The sequence below is a fragment of the Puma concolor genome, chromosome B4 (genome assembly GCF_028749965.1).
Source record: "Puma concolor isolate L17-30 chromosome B4, mPumCon1.1.hap2, whole genome shotgun sequence".
NCBI lineage: Eukaryota > Metazoa > Chordata > Mammalia > Carnivora > Felidae > Puma > Puma concolor.
In genome coordinates, this window is record NC_141673.1 from 9198027 (window position 1) to 9213267 (window position 15241).

Sequence of the window (15241 nt, forward strand, 5' to 3'; positions counted from 1 at the left end):
TCCAGACGGGGCAGTCACCGGAGGAAAGGACACCGTTAGTGATTCAGAAGACAAGTCAAGGAATTCTCTTCTAGTACAGAGGAAATCTTCGAGAGAAAGGGGAGAGAATGCAGAGAAGATAGAGTGGGGAAATATCCAGTTAATGGGAAATCCAGGAGGCTGCAGAGAAGAATGGGCAATAACCAAAGAAACAATAAAAGAAATTTTTTTCTTTTTTTTTTTTTAATTTTTTTTTACTGTTTATTTATTTTTGAGACAGAGAGAGACAGAACATTAACGGCGGAGGGTCAGAGAGAGAGGGAGACACGGAATCAAAGCAGGCTCCAGGCTCTGAGCCATCAGCACAGAGCCCGACGTGGGGCTTGAACTCACAGACTGTGAGATCATGACTGGAGCCGAAATCGGACGCTCAACCGACTGAGCCGCCCAGGCGCCCCTTTTCTTTTTTTTTTTTTAATTTTTTTTAACGTGTATTTATTTTTGAGACACAGAGAGAGAGAGAGAGACAGAGTGCAGGGGAGGGGCAGAGAGAGAGAGGGAGACACAGAATCCGAAGCAGGCTCCAGGCTCCGAGCGGTCAGCACAGAGCCCGATGCGGGGCTGGAACTCATGAACCGTGAGATCATGACCTGAGCCGAAGTCAGACCCTCAACCCACTGACCACTCAGGCACCCCTAAAAGAAATTTTTTTTTTTGACTGGAAGGAAAATACCAGTTCTAGAAGGCCCTGCAGGGAGCAATCCTATACCTAGACTTGCCCTAGTGGACTGTCTGAATTCTGAAGGTAAGGAGAATACCCTATAAGCTTCCGGCAGGGGAAAGCCGGGAAAAAGAAACAGACTTGAACTAGACTCACCTGCAATACTAGCTTGTGGATTTGAGTGGACCACATGCAGGGCTCTGGGGAGAGAAATTAGGACTCCAGAACAGACAAAAACTGTCCTTCACACAGGAAGATCAAAGGAACCTGTTTGGACAGGCAAGACTGAAAAATGACGCTGTCCAAACACCTTGTCTTTCAGAAAAAACCTCCTTAAGCATTCTGGTCCTCCAGCCAGACCAAAATGAGGAGAATGAAGTTCTTGAGAGAGGGGTGGCGTGGTCCACGAGAACCGATATGAGCCCCACAGAGCTTCCAGCAAGGCCTAAATAAGTGACAGGGTGGCTGTGACATTTGAATTCTGTTCTCAGGGAAGGGTGTTTAGACAATGCGTAACATTTTTTAAAACACTAGTGGACAAATCGTTTCATCTCAGAGCATCCCTGTGGCACCTAGCATATTCTTGGTGGCACTGACTTCCCATCTCGGCCATGTGCCTGCCCTCCCTCCCTGCCCCTTCTCAATGGCATCTCACACAGCCGCACGCAGGCGTGCACACTGACACACACACATACACGAATACACGCACTGTCACCTACACTGACACGCACGCACAGGCCTCCAGCCTTCTCTCCTCCTCCTGTCTCTCCCGCTTCTCAGTTGTGCTCTATGACCCATTACTGGGCACGGTTAACATCTGTTTGTCCTTCAGCTCTTGTGTGTCGGCTCCTCAGGAAAGTCCTCAAGCCCCCAAGCCCCCAACACGGCTCAGAGGTGCTCTCAGAAAACCCCAACGCTCTTCCCAGGGGCCTTATCCCGGTGTGTGTGACAAGTGCATGGCTGTTGGATGCCTCTCCCCAGACAGTCATTGGGAAGGACAAGGCCTATTCTGTGTTTGCTGTCCTTCATACCCCATACCTAGGATGGTGCTGGCACTTCGTAGGAGCTCATCCAACCCCTGGCCGCTGGGTGAATGCACGAATAGCCACCAGCCCGGTCTGACCCAAGAAAGCAGGAACAAGGCCCAAAGCGGAGTCCAAGATGCTCCAAGTGGGCTAAGTTGTAACCTGGCTTCTCTCTGACCACGGCCTGTGTCCTGACAGAAGCAACCATGGTTTGGAGTCACATATTTCCCGAGTCTGTGCTCTGTCTCTGAGTTGCTGAGCGATCTAGGGTAAGAAAAATAATAGCTAACACTGATCGGGCACTCATTTTGCTGTTGCTGTAATTACTGTCTCTCCTTCACAGATGAGGAAACTGAGGCTTAGAGAGGTTAAGTAGCCTTCTCAAGGTCATACAGTTAGCGTTAAAACAGACCCAGTACCAGCTGACGATGCCGAGGACATACAACTTACCAGAGAGGGGAGGAAGGAGTGTCTGTCTGTCCAGGCCATTCGGCAAAGGGCCATCATTCCTCCCACCCCAGGGGTCCGGGAAGGCCCTACATGATGTGGCATCATTACTGTCACCAAGAAGCCCCACAGAATATTTCAATTATGTCTGGTGTGCACCGGAGGCGAAGAGCTGTCTCAGGTACGCTACCTACCCTGCCATGACAATGAAGAAGTCCAGTCGGTTCCATGTGTCCCCAAGGTAGCACTTCTTGCCAAAAATGCCCAGGGCCACCATTTTCAGCACCATCTCCATGGCAAAGAAGACGAAGATAAAGTCATCAAAGACCTGCAGGGGCAGGAGGAAGGCAAGAAGCAAGGGACAGGATGAGGCTGTGGAGCAGGACCACAGGGTTGGAGCCACAGTATGAGGCGGGGACCCAGGCACGGACACGAGAGGCCTGGAAGAGACCTGGACACGTCTCCTCTTGGGCAGGAAGAGAACCTCAGAGGTCCTGGCCCAATGGGGCCATTTCACACATGAGGCCACAAAGGCCCAGAGAGGGGAATAAACTTGCCCAAGGTCACACAGCCCACTCTTTTTTCCCTAAAGTCAGGCACACTGACAAGGGACCCAGAGGAGGGCAGGGCAAAGGGCTCCCCCTAATAATAACTGCCAACCACCGGGCTAGACAGCTGACTTTCATTCTCGTTTCTAATTCTCACAGCAACCCCACAGAGAGCCCCATTTTACAGGTGAGGAAACCGACTCAGGGAGGTTCCGTGACTTGCCCCAGGTCACGCGGAAGGTAAGTGGCAGAACCAGAACTGACATTCAGATCAATCTGACTCCAAAGCCCACGGGGAAGGAGGTTTCTCAAAACAGACTTGACACCTTCCTCCAGGAAGGTTTCAGCGCTCCTTCCTCTGTTCAGAAAGGAGCCCCCAAATGTGTCCCTCAGCATGGGCTCAGGTGAGTATATATTTCCTGAGGACACGGTCTGGGTAGAATTCCTCTTTCCAGGATCAATGAGGGCTGTAGTCAATTCACTTCAACAAACGAGCCCACTCACTGTGCGCTGGGAAGTAGGCTGGGAGTCGCCGACATAGAAAGGGGTCCTTAGTGAACTCACCACCTGGTTGGCAAGTCAGCCTGAGGCTCATCCCTTGTAACCCCTTGTAACCCCTTGTAACCCCACCCGGGGGCCTGAGGCTGCATGAGGAGCCTGTCACCCACTCAGACCCAAGATCCACCCCAGAGATTCTGAATCTGCAGATTTGGGATGGGCCAGGTCTGGATTCTTAACAAGTGCCCCAAGGCATTCTGAGACCCTGGGCTGCTCCGAAACTGCTGAGTCCTGTGGAAACACAGGAGGAATTCCTCCCAGGAGGAATCTGGCTTTCCCAGGGAGAGGCCATGGGATGATGATTACAAATGATGACAGATGGTCAGACCCATCTGTAAAATGGGTATAACCCTAACACCCTGCACTACAGGTAGACAAGTTCCGAATAGAGTCATGGCAGGTACCAAAGGTAAGAACCCCACCTGGGACCTCAGAGATGAAAACAGGGGAGCCACCGGAGGCCGGCTCCTGAGGGCCACTGAGAGAGAGTTATGGAACTTGGCCTTTATCCCAAGAGCACTGGGGAGCAATGTGTCAGGGTCACTTGTGCTCTACTGGCATGGGACAGTATGGTCAGTCTGGGGTGGGGAAGAGCAGGAGAAGGTTTGGGGAGGCACCTAGATGGGGGAAGATGGGAGCCTAGAGTAGGGCAGAGGCTCCAAAATGTAGAGTAGGGGACGGAGGGGACGGAGGGGAAAGAGGATCAAGAAGGGGCATGGGTAAGACCAGTTGGGAGTGATGAAGAAAACAGCCAGTTAAGCGAGGGCAGGCCACTGAGCGTGACAGACAGGGTGGGGTATGGTGGGTGGGCGGGGCATGGCTGGTGGGGGCGGGGCCGCGTGGGGGGGTGGGGGGGCAGAGCAAGCCAGGCAGGGCCGGCCGGCCTCACCTGCAGGATCTTGCAGCGGTCCGACAGGCAGTCCATGTCGTCGCAGGGCTGGTACATGCCAAGTGTCACGCAGTTCAGCAGGATCACCAGCATGCTGACACATTCAAACCATGTACACACCGAGTCAAGGAAAAAACGGTCGGCAAGACTGTAGCCACGGGAAGGCTGAATGCACCCTGGAACTTAATACCCCCACCCACCACAAACGCTGGCATACACCCCATTCCCACCTCCAGATGCCTCCTCTGAGTGGGTCAATGCCCACTTTTTTAAAGACCTCGGAGACCAAAGACCAGTCTGCATACCTCACAACAGACACGGCTGCTGGTGCCAGACCCATCAAAGAACTCAACCCCTACCAACCCTACTGCTTGAGAGACCCCTCCCCGACTTCCTTGCCCCAGCCTGAGCGTCCCCCTCAGGACCAGGAAAGGAGAAGTCCACAAGGGCCCAGCTGGCAGGCCATCTCCGGATTATCCCTGCCTCTCCACCTCTAACCACCTCTCTCTGACTGTCATTGCCTCCCTCCTGTGACCACCTCTCCCCTCCCCTGACCTATGGCTCCTCCACATCTACCACTAGCCCTGGAACTGGAGGGGCCAAAGGCCCTGTCCAGTGTGGCTGAGATGGGCCGGACACCCCTGTCCTCTCCTCTTCCAGGGGCGGGGTTAGAACTCATCACCAGTTTCTGGAATATCTGAGCGTTGGTCCTCCCCAGCCTCTGCACCGAGGAGGGTGGAGCTCAGCCTTCACAGGCAGGCCGGGGGCAGAAACTCTGCAGCCACCAGCTTTGGGCAGGGCCTCCAAAGTCGTTTTGTGGGCATGCTTGCTGTCTTCATTCACAGCTGGAACCTCCATTCCAAGGGGACAGGGGTCTTGCATTCATACCTCTAACAGTGACGGGCATCTAGGTGGAGCTCCGTTACACGAATAAGTTAAATCTCTGTGGGCCCTGCCAGCTCTGACATCCAGCGATTCTGGAGTGTCTCCGAACGAAAACCCTGGCCCCTTGCTCTAAGCTGGATGTAGCCACACTGGTCAGACCCCACCCAGCGGGGGCGAACACCTCTTGCCTGATGGGAGATGACCTGGTTTCCCTGGCAACGGCCTCCCTCTCATCCCCGGGTCTCGGTCTCGCTCACCCTGGGATGCCGCCTGCCTTCCCACCTCCCCTTCAGACCCTCCTCGCCCAGCCCTGCTCCTTCCTCCCCCACCCCCCACCCCGCTGCCACTCTCCCGCCACAGCCTGTAATTAATTGCAGTCACTGCTAGGGCCCCCTTCTAGCCTGAGCACTGCTCCAGCAGCAGCTTCATCATTAATTAACTTTTTTGAAGTTCAAGCGTTCTAATTACCAGTGAACATCCCTCATCCCCCTGGTTTTTTTCTTCCCCTTTCCTGCCATGCTTTCTCTCCTTCCAGCTGCCTCCTCTGCTCCCTCTGCCCTCCCTGCCAGCTTCCAGTTCAAAGTGCACTTAGCAGGTATCTCCCAGAAGCCTGGAACCCACCCCCCCTCTTCCTCATCAGGGCCCTGAGCGATGGGGGTCAGCAGGCCCATTTTCCAGAGGAGGAAAATGAGGCTCGGAGAAACTAGGGGCCTTGCCTCTGGGAAGTACCAGAGCTGAGACTCACACCGGGCCTTCTGGACTCCAAAGCCACTGATCTCCTCTGGGCCTCCGGGCCTGTCCCGGCCTGGGACTTCTCCTCCCTCCCCTGAGGCCTCAGACCACGCCCACTGTCTCTCACCTGGGCCCTGACTCAGCCTCCCCGGTAGCCTCCAGCTGTGGCCTCTGCCCCTCCAATCTGCCCCACGCAAATCACCAGGCCAGCGCGGTGTGCCCAGCGCCATCAGAGCGCTTTGAGCGTCACCTCGTTTAATTCTCTGAGCGTTATCGCCAGGCCCGCCGACAAGACGAGGAAGCGGAGCCGCGGAGGGGAACGTGATTTGCCCAAGGTCACCAGCTGGCAGCAGAGCTGAGAGACAAAACCCGAGAGTGCTTTGCTTTGCCTCCAAACCATTTTGCCACTGCCGGGTTAATCTGCCTGAAACACAGCTCTGATTACGCCTTTCCCTATTCAAAACTCTCCGTGGCTCCTGGCTCCGTCATCGTCCTCAGCCTGACATCCAAGGCTGCCTACACTGTGAACTCAGTGAATTCTGCCTTTCTCTCCTATTGGCCTCGGCATGCGCTGAACTTCTTGCTGTCCCCAGGCATACCCTTTGCATCCACCTCCTACTGTCTCTACCAGGTCAAACTCCTACCCATCCTTCACAGCCCCGTCCATTTGTCCCTTCTTCTTGAAACTTCCCTTGAAGCACCCTTCCCCATTCGCAAGGTGGTGGCTCAGTCTCCTCTCCGGAAGTGCTCCCTGTCCCCCTGGTCTAGCTTGTACCGCGGTAACGAACTTGGCAGTAACCATAACTGCCGTGTGCCAAGTCCCTAGGGACATGGCCCTGACTCTCAACACAGCTCACCGCGGTGGGGGGCAGATGGGGAAACAGGGCAGTAAGCAGCCTGAGTGACCTGACTCAGTGGTGCCCAGAGCCCCTGTGTGGGGGTGCTTCTGCTGTTACCCACTGTACTGAGTCCCTTGGTGAGGCAGATGGAGTGGCTTTCACCTCTAGATGGCTCCGCTTCAGACATTCAGAGGTGGACAGCCTCAGCCCTCCCCCCGAGGCACTCGGGGAAATCCCAGATGGCAGAGTCTGGGTTCTTTCCAGGAGCCCGGGAGGCTTAGAAGTCAGGCCAGAGCTGGCACTGGTGCCCACAGTTGTGACATGCTCCCCACTGGCTCAGGGATCAAAGGCACCAGCCCTCCTTGAAGCGGAACCAGACCGTGCAGCGTGGGGAAGGAGATTGTCAGAGGGAGTCAAGGTCTCCGGGCTACCTGGCCCAATGCCTGATGTTTCCACCATTAGCCACAGGCAGTGGGGAGCTCTGAGAGCGCATGACTCTGGGGTTCTGGGACAGTTCGAAGGAGGACAGAGGCCCCAAGAGGGTGGTGAGGATTTCTAGGTAATAGGGCAGGCCAGGACTTGAGTGCTGGCTCCACAAGGGCAGGGAGTCTTCGATGGCTCCCACTGCCTCGCACAGCAAACTCAAAGCCGCCTGCCTGGCACCTGAGATCGTGCAGTGGGGACCCTGTCGCCTTGTCTGCTTCATTGCCCAGACCCTCACTCCTGTCAGGGTAACCTCTGTCACAGAACAACTCCATCGAGGCCCTCAAAAAGCAACTAATCCAATCCCCCATCGTGCAGACAGGAAACAGAGAGACAGAGAGCCATCCTAGCAACCCAGCGAGCAGGAGCAGAAGGGACCCTCAGACAACAGACTCCCCACCCATGGGGGTCCCTGAGCCATGGCTGGATTTCAAACAAACGTCAAAACCCCGTGTTTCCCCAAATGTCCAGGCTCTGCCCGTGTGGCACCTGCTCAGCACAGATCCCGGATGGGCAGCCAAGGGCACCTTTGAGGAACAGGGACGGGGGAACAGACCAGCGGCGACCCAACCGAGTTTCCCTGGCAGACGAAACCTTCCCAGACACCCACCCAGCTGGGGGAGAAGAAAACACAGGGTCCTTGGGGGCTGTAGAACCACCCCACCACCACCCCAGCCCCAGCGTGAGACTCAGCCCCACCTCCAGCCAGCCCCCACTTTGTGGCCTGGCTCCCATCCTGTTCCCCCTGCTCTGCTGACCGTGCCTCCCAGGGTCCTCGGAACCCCGGGCCTAACAGCCCAGCAGTGAATTGATGAGCATATACCGAGTATCCGCTGTGTGCCAGGCCCCGGGTTAGCAGCAGTGATGATGGTAAAAACGGCAAACGTTTCCCAAGTGCTCTGGAGTGTTTGTTTGCCAAGGAGCTTTCCAATCAAACAGCACGTACTATCTCATTTAAACCCTACAGCAAGCACACGAGGCAGGGAGCCCAGATGCCGTGGAATGCAGAGCCTGTGTAGCTGTGGACCTGGGACCAGAGCTTGTCATGCGCTGTGCAGCAGGGAAAGCCTGCTTTGCCAGCCTCTCCGGTAACAGGTCCCAGGGGCTGCCATTCTTCGGCTTTGCGGGGAGAAAAGCCACCTCACCAGCAGAGGACTGAAATCCCCGGCTGGTGCTCTGTGCTGACTATTTAGTATCCATCCCCTCGGGTAGAGAACAAGAGAACTATCATAGCCCTTCGGACCCGTGTTGGCCTCCCAAGTGCTGAATCTTCACTAACAACCTTTCAAGAAGAATCAAAGCCTGGGTGGCTCATTCGGTTGAGGGTCCGACTTCGGCTCAGGTCGCGATCTCACACGCTTCGTGGGTTCGAGCCCCACGTCGGGCTCTGTGCTGACAGCTCAGAGCCTGGAACTGCTTCGGATTCTGCCTCTCCCTCTGTCTCTGCCCCTCCCCGCCCCCTCCCAAAACTAAACATTAAAAAAAAAAAAAATCAATGGGTTTAGACCTAGCAATGCAGGGTTGTCCCAGACCCACAGCAAAGTTCCCTAAAACCGGCAGGTATTACTGTTATCCACATTTTACAGATAAGGAAACCAAAGCACTGAGGGTCACACAGCTGTTATGGCAGGATTTGAATCTGCCCCCTGCTGATGACTAACCCCGCCCCCCATGTTCTCAGCCCCGTGTTCTACTGCCCCCAGGCACAGAGCCTGGAACAGGAGAGACCCTCGACTGGCATGGGCCCAGTGGAATATTTGCTTTTTCCTTCTTGCCTACATTGTCTCCTCCGGTCTGGGTCTGGGTCATGGAGTCAGGAAGGATGACATTCCACCCTCGCGTGGCTGGGAAGGATGACTATCCCACCAGGAGGAGCTAATGGGGTGGGGGATGCTGGCAAGGGGAGGCTGATGGTCTCAAGGCCCCCCCCTTGTCGGTAAGAAATCAAGCGGGACCAGAGTCGTAACTCCACCCAACGGCTGTCTTGAAAACTGGAGGGACAGGGTCGCTGGGGAAGCCACCGGGCCGGGGGCTTCCTCGAACCTGCCACTTCCCAGAGAGAAGAGGGACCGGATGGAGGGGCAGAGCTCGATGCCCCAGCAGGCCCCTCTGGGCGGCCTCTTCTCCGGGAGCCAGAGCCAGAGGCCAGCACGGTTACCATGGTGACCACCACCCTCCATCCTGGAGGCCCGGATGACAGTCACGGTTTCTGTAATTCGGAGGGTTCTGGGAGGGTGGGTGGGGGCAGGAGTGCCGGGTTTGGCTGAGCCAGCCAAATTTGTTTTTATTTTTGTCAAATCTATAATCTGATCCATTTCCCAGGGTGCACCTCAGTTGTCTAAATAAATCAAGTGGAGGAAGAAGCCGGAAGCTGCATCCCCCCTGGGCCAGAGAGGCCGGGAAGATGGGCCACACCCCTATGCGGGGGGCCCTTCCCCTACTGGTCCTCAATGAGTCCAAGGACAGAGGCTCAGGACTCTGCTCTCCAAAGGCTGGGGCCTGAGGTTCCAGATCCTGGATCCCAGCTTCTACAAGGCTGGGTCCACAAGCACCCATGCAGCACCTGTTGTATACGTGGCCTGTGCATCAGTGCACTGAGACGAACGAGGCTTACTCCCACCCTGGATGTACCTAGAGCACATCCCTGTTGTGGAAGCCAGCTGCGATGTGTGGCTACCATTCTGAATGTCAAGCATGCTGTAGACCCTTGGGCTTTGAAGAGGACATCCATTCCCTACTTTGTTAATTTATTCATTGGGTGTGTCTTTATGAGCAAAATCCTCTGCAAAGCTGCTTGGCCTCTAGTAAAGCAAAACGGAGGCCCACGTTAGGGTCCAGGAGTGCCGCTCCTGGGTGGATACCCTGGAGTAATTCTGACTGAAGTCCACAAAAACCAGAATGCTCATAGCTGTGTTATTCACGATGGCCCCAACCTGGGAACGACCCAGGTGTCCCTCACCAGGAGAATGAGTCAGGCAGCCCCCAGGGGACATGCGGCCATGTGCAGAGACATTTTTGATTGTCACGATATGGGGAGACAGGACACTGGCATCTAACGGGTAGAGACCAGGGATGCTGCTGAACGTCCTAGAATGCACGGGACGGCCCTGCCACAAAGAATTATCCAGCCCCACCTGTGAACAGTGCCAAGGCTGAGAAACGCCCGCGGCACATCCATTCGATGGAATACTCCCCAGCAACGAAAAAGGGCAAGCTTACTGATACACACGACAGCAGAGACAGAGCTCACGGGCATAATGCCGGGTAACAGCTGGACACCCGAGAGCAAAGAGTATGTGAATCCAATTTTACAAAGTGAAAAATCAGCCAGAGCTAACCCTGCAGTGAGGGAGGTCAGAGCAGCAGTGACTTCAGGTGAGCACCTGTTGGGGCTGGGGGACAAGGGAGCTCCCAGGGCTCTCTCCATCTTTAGGAGATGCTCTTGTTGGCCCGAGTGCGGTCACAGTAGTGTATTTATATGGAAAAATGCCTTGAGCTGGACAAGACAGTTTGTGAGCTCTACTGCATGTACATCTTACCTCAATAAAAGGGCCAACAAAAAAATTATGAAGGGCAACTGGGACAAGGAAAAATCAAATGCAACAATTAAAACCACACAAGCACCTGCTGGGGTGGCCACTGTCCCAGACCCCAGCTCCCCCCCCACCATGGGAAACGTCACCACAGCCCTGCAAGGGAGGGTGTGACAGGTTTGCCGAGACCGAGGCCGCAGCTAGTGAGGGATTTGAATTTCACACCATCCTGTCTTCTGTTTGTTTAAGGATTCGTTCCTCCCCTGCCCGCTGCAGCCTCAGGATACAGGCACGGCAGACATTATTACACCCATTTTACAGATGCAAAAATGAAGGTCCAGATACTTGCCCAAGGTGATATGGTGGTTGAGGTGGAACAGAAAACTGCTCCTTAAAGTGGACAGACCTGCTGGGCGGATGGTCCTAGGCCTCTCCGCTTACATGCCTCCAACAGTGGGGAGCTCCCCATGTGACACACTGCCCTGCCCGGGGTTAATTGATTCTGCTTATACGCTTCCGGGTCTCAGTGGGCTGAGAACTCCTGCGGGGTGAGATGAGGTCCCCGTCTTAGAGGCCCCATAATTGGAGAACCTATTGAATTTGGCCAACATTTCTGATTCCCAGATGCCCAGCAAGCCTCGGTGCCCGGTGTAGACAGCCGGAGTGGGGGAGGTGAGGAAACAGGGGCTGCTAGCTTGGAAGAAAACCCCAGGGCGGATAGTCCATGGGATAGAAACTCCAGCCAAGGAGGCTTCAGCCACTGCCGAAGAAAAGGGGAGGGCAGGGCAAGGCCCTGGGGACCAGAGCCCCACTGTCTGTGGGCTGACCCAGCCTCAAGATCCCACCCACAAAGGAGGTGTGCCTTCGGGGAGGCCTCCTGGAGTCCTAGGCAGGGGGAACAGATGCCTCCCCCAAGCCTTCACGATGGCCTGAATGTCCCCCACTTATATCAGCTATCAAACTGAGTGTGGTCTGTTCTGGCTTCTTCTCACCACCAACCAGGCTGTGCTCTCCAAAGGGCAGAGGGTATCGATCCCTCTCTGTGCCCAGAGCCCTACCTGGAGCAGCTGCTCGGGGCATCTGCAGCCTCAGAAAAGAGTGAGGTCCCCATCACTTGGAGGCATCGAGGAGTCTAAGGAGGCATTTCTGTGCTGCAGGGATTTGTAGCCTCCCTTCCCACCCCGAACTCCCCCTTCTCCTTTCTAACATCCATCACTCACTATGCCATTATTCGGCACCCCCTCGCTGAGACCCCCTTTGTTGGCCCACAGTGGTCTGGGAACCCCAAATGAAGAAGATGCCGTCCCTGCCCTCCAGAAACCACAAGCAGACACTTGGCGGGGACACAGACAGAGGGTGAGAGCTGGACAGAGGGTGATGACACTCTCCCTCGGCCTCCTGGGGACCAGTCCTCCGCCACACATCTCCCCTGCCTGCCAGCGACCACACACACACACACACACACACACACACACACATTCATGTATGCACTCCCACGGAGCCCCGCAGCCCTTCCAGCACCTGCACACGCTGACACGCGTGCACACTCTCCTCCTCGCCCATCTGGCCCGCAGCCCTGGGCACACCCGATGCGCTCTCCTGCAAACACAGCTCTTGGCTTCTCCGTACCCCCTGGGGAAGTTCATGAGCCCCTTCTCAGGATAATGTTTTTAATGCATACGTTTTTTTAATGCCCAGAATTAGAAAGGAAGGAAGCCAGTTATGTTAAAAGAGTTGTCAACACATTTAAAACAAACAAACAAACAAACTCAGGAGGAAGGAGAGCCACTCAAGATTCATTATCAACACAATGAAGAGCCAGGGCCAGTGGCAGGTCTGATACTGTGACGGTAAAGCAGTGATGAAGTCCACAAGCACCAGAATGTTACAGGGAGACATCAACGATTGCTACTAGTGAGCCACAGAAACTGCCAGTAATCACACCGTGCTTTGTTACCTCCGTTCATAATAGAAAGGCTCCATTTCGGTCTGACATCAGTGAAAACAAACATGCAACTTGACCCCATCCAGGTTCAAGAACCCCAGGGGCGCCTGGATGTCTCCATTGGGTAAGCGTCAACTCTTTTATTTCGGCTCAGGTCATGATCCCAAGGTCATGGGATCAAGCCCTCAGTCAGGCTCCGAGCTAAGTGCAGAGCCTGCTTAAGATTCTCTCTCTCTCTCTTTGTGCCCCTCTCCCCACCTCGTTCTCTCTCTCTCCACCCCCACCTCTTTCCTAAAATAAAAAAAAAGAGAAGAAAAGAACCCCAGGCTAAGATCTTGTTCTAGAAACTCTCTCCCCCTCGGGCCCTGGGGACACCTGGGCCTTCTCCTACTTCATGGGCTCCGACCCTCATATGTTGGCCTTTCTCAGGCTCCCCAGCCTCTGGTCTCCCCTCTCCTCTCCTTGATCCCACACCCACTCGCAAGGCCTCAACTCTGGTGGTCAGCAAGCTGACCAGGTCTGCAATCTGTCCCAGCCCCAGGCTCACTCCATCCTGACCAACAGACCTCCCAGACATGCCCTAGGTTGTCTCTAGGAACCTCAAATCCATCATAATGGGGTAGGTCATATTCTCCCAGACTGCCAAGTTCTCTGCACTTCCCTCCCCCAATGAATGAGGTCCCCCAGCCACCACCCGTGCTGGAAGTTGTCCAGATGAGGACCCTCCAGAGGCTCCCTCCCGCTCATCCCATTGTCCCTTTCAGAGACCTGTCCATTTCACCACCTAAATCTCTCCCCTCCACCCACAAATCTGCACCCCCACTGCCCCAGGCAGGCTGCACTCCCCACTCCTCACTCTGAACAGTCTCTTCCTTCAGCCTTGCCTTTTCTGCAAAGCCTCTACACGCAGCCAGTGGGTTCCTCCAAAACCAAAAGCCTTCCACGGCTCCCCACGGCCTTCCAGAGAGTTTCCAAACTCCTTGGCTTGGCATCCAAGGCCCATTGTCTAAGTGCTCTTGGCCAGCCTCCTCTCTGTCCACACAACCTCCACCTCCAACCTTGCTTGCTAGGATGCACTTCATTGAAAGCTTTGCTGCACATCTACTATGTGCAGGGCTGAGGGCCAAGGCCTAAAGAAGAGGCAGGCACTAATGGATCATGGAGCCTGTCCTCAAGTTACTCACAGTCTAGGAGAAGGTGAGGAGAATAAGTCAGATACAAAAGGCCTTACACATGGTACAAGAAGTGGGCTTGACTGGGCGTTGAGCAGGTAAGAGGTGGATGAGAGACTGGGGGAAGTGTGTTGATCAATAAGTATCCGCCAGAGAAGGGAATGGATCAGTGAGTAAATGGGCTGATAGATGGACAGACAGGAGCATGGGGTGGGGCCTTTGGGTCAATGGATGATTGAATGGGTAGATGGTTGTGAAGGTGACGGGGGTGGGGGGTTAAGTGCATGAATGTAAAGGTTAAGGAAGGTGGATGGGTCAATGGGCAGATGAATGGATGAAGAGATGGAAAGATGGATGGATGGATGGATGGATGGATGGATGGATGGATGGAGTAAAGAACGATGAGTGGGGACAAGGACAGGTGGGTGTATGGGAGGTGGTTCGAAATAGGACACTCTAGTAAATGGCAGCTCCAAAATTCGACCCCAAGTTTACATGACCACAGGAACCCTTCAGGTTGGGACTCAGCACTGTCCTCACTTCCTCCTTCAGAGATTCCCTCTCTCACTCTACACCCCCTTCCCTGCTGTGCCCACACTTTCAGAGCTCTCCAAGACCCCAGGGACCACCTGGGCCAGGGTTTCTCAGCCTGGGCACTACTGACGTTTAGGACCTGATTGTTCTTTGTCGTGGGCAACTGTCCTGTGTGTCGTAAGTTTTTACCCACTAGAAACCAGTAGCACACCCTCCCCAAGTTGTGACAGCCCCAAAGGCCTCCAGACATTGCCAAATGTCCTCTGGGGGCAAAATCATCCCTGAAAATCACCGATACAGCCTAACCTCCCCCACACCACTATTTGATGGATGAGGAAACTGAGACCCAGATAGAAGGAGTGACCTGCCTGAGGTCACGAAGCTCGCACTCGGCAGACCCCAGACTGGACCTCGGGGGACAGTCAATCCTCAGTCATCTCCTCACTTGACACAGAGGTGCAGGAGAGAGCTCTGTGGGAGAAGCCAGGTGCAGACCTTGAATACCCTGCTGTCCGCACCTCTACCTGCCGCCCCCACCCCCACCCCCAGCCCTCCCATAGCGCTCCAAGCCCTCCCATCCCCATATAGCACCTCACAGTCAGCCACGCCTCCTCCTCCTGCTTTCTCATATAGAAAGAAACTGCCATCCAGAGAGGTCGAGCTGTTTGCTCAGCATCACCAGCAGTAAGCACCAGTGTCAGGATCTGCACTTGGGGAGAGAAAAGGGAGACCAGAGCACAGCTCCACAGGACAGACGGGGCCAGAAAGGTGGAAGGCAGCCCCACAGGAGAGCCAGAGAGAGACTGGCGGAAAGACATTCCGGCTGATTAAAAAGACGGATCGATTTCTCTCGGAGAGAAACAAACGGGGCCGTTTGTCTCCCAACAGGACAGTCTGAGGGAGGTGGCAGGTCAAAGCTGGCTCCTGACACAGACACCCAGGCAAGATGGA

The 15241-nt window shown here is 55.0% G+C and overlaps 1 protein-coding gene across 3 annotated transcripts in view; it reads right to left on the bottom strand.

The window, feature by feature from the left end:
* Positions 1-15241, bottom strand: part of CACNA1I (calcium voltage-gated channel subunit alpha1 I) — a 116135-nt gene that overhangs the window by 81462 nt on the left and 19432 nt on the right. For 2 of the 3 annotated variants that reach the window (XM_086712217.1, XM_086712216.1), the window contains exons 1-2: positions 4168-4274; positions 2367-2500 (exon numbers count right to left, since the gene is read on the bottom strand). In XM_086712217.1, coding sequence (XP_086568343.1) covers positions 2367-2500; positions 4168-4260 — 227 coding nt within the window. In that variant the 5' untranslated portion in view covers positions 4261-4274. Of the gene's footprint in view, positions 1-2366; positions 2501-4167; positions 4280-15241 lie in introns of those variants that run through there. The other variant, XM_086712218.1, reaches the window with a different exon arrangement.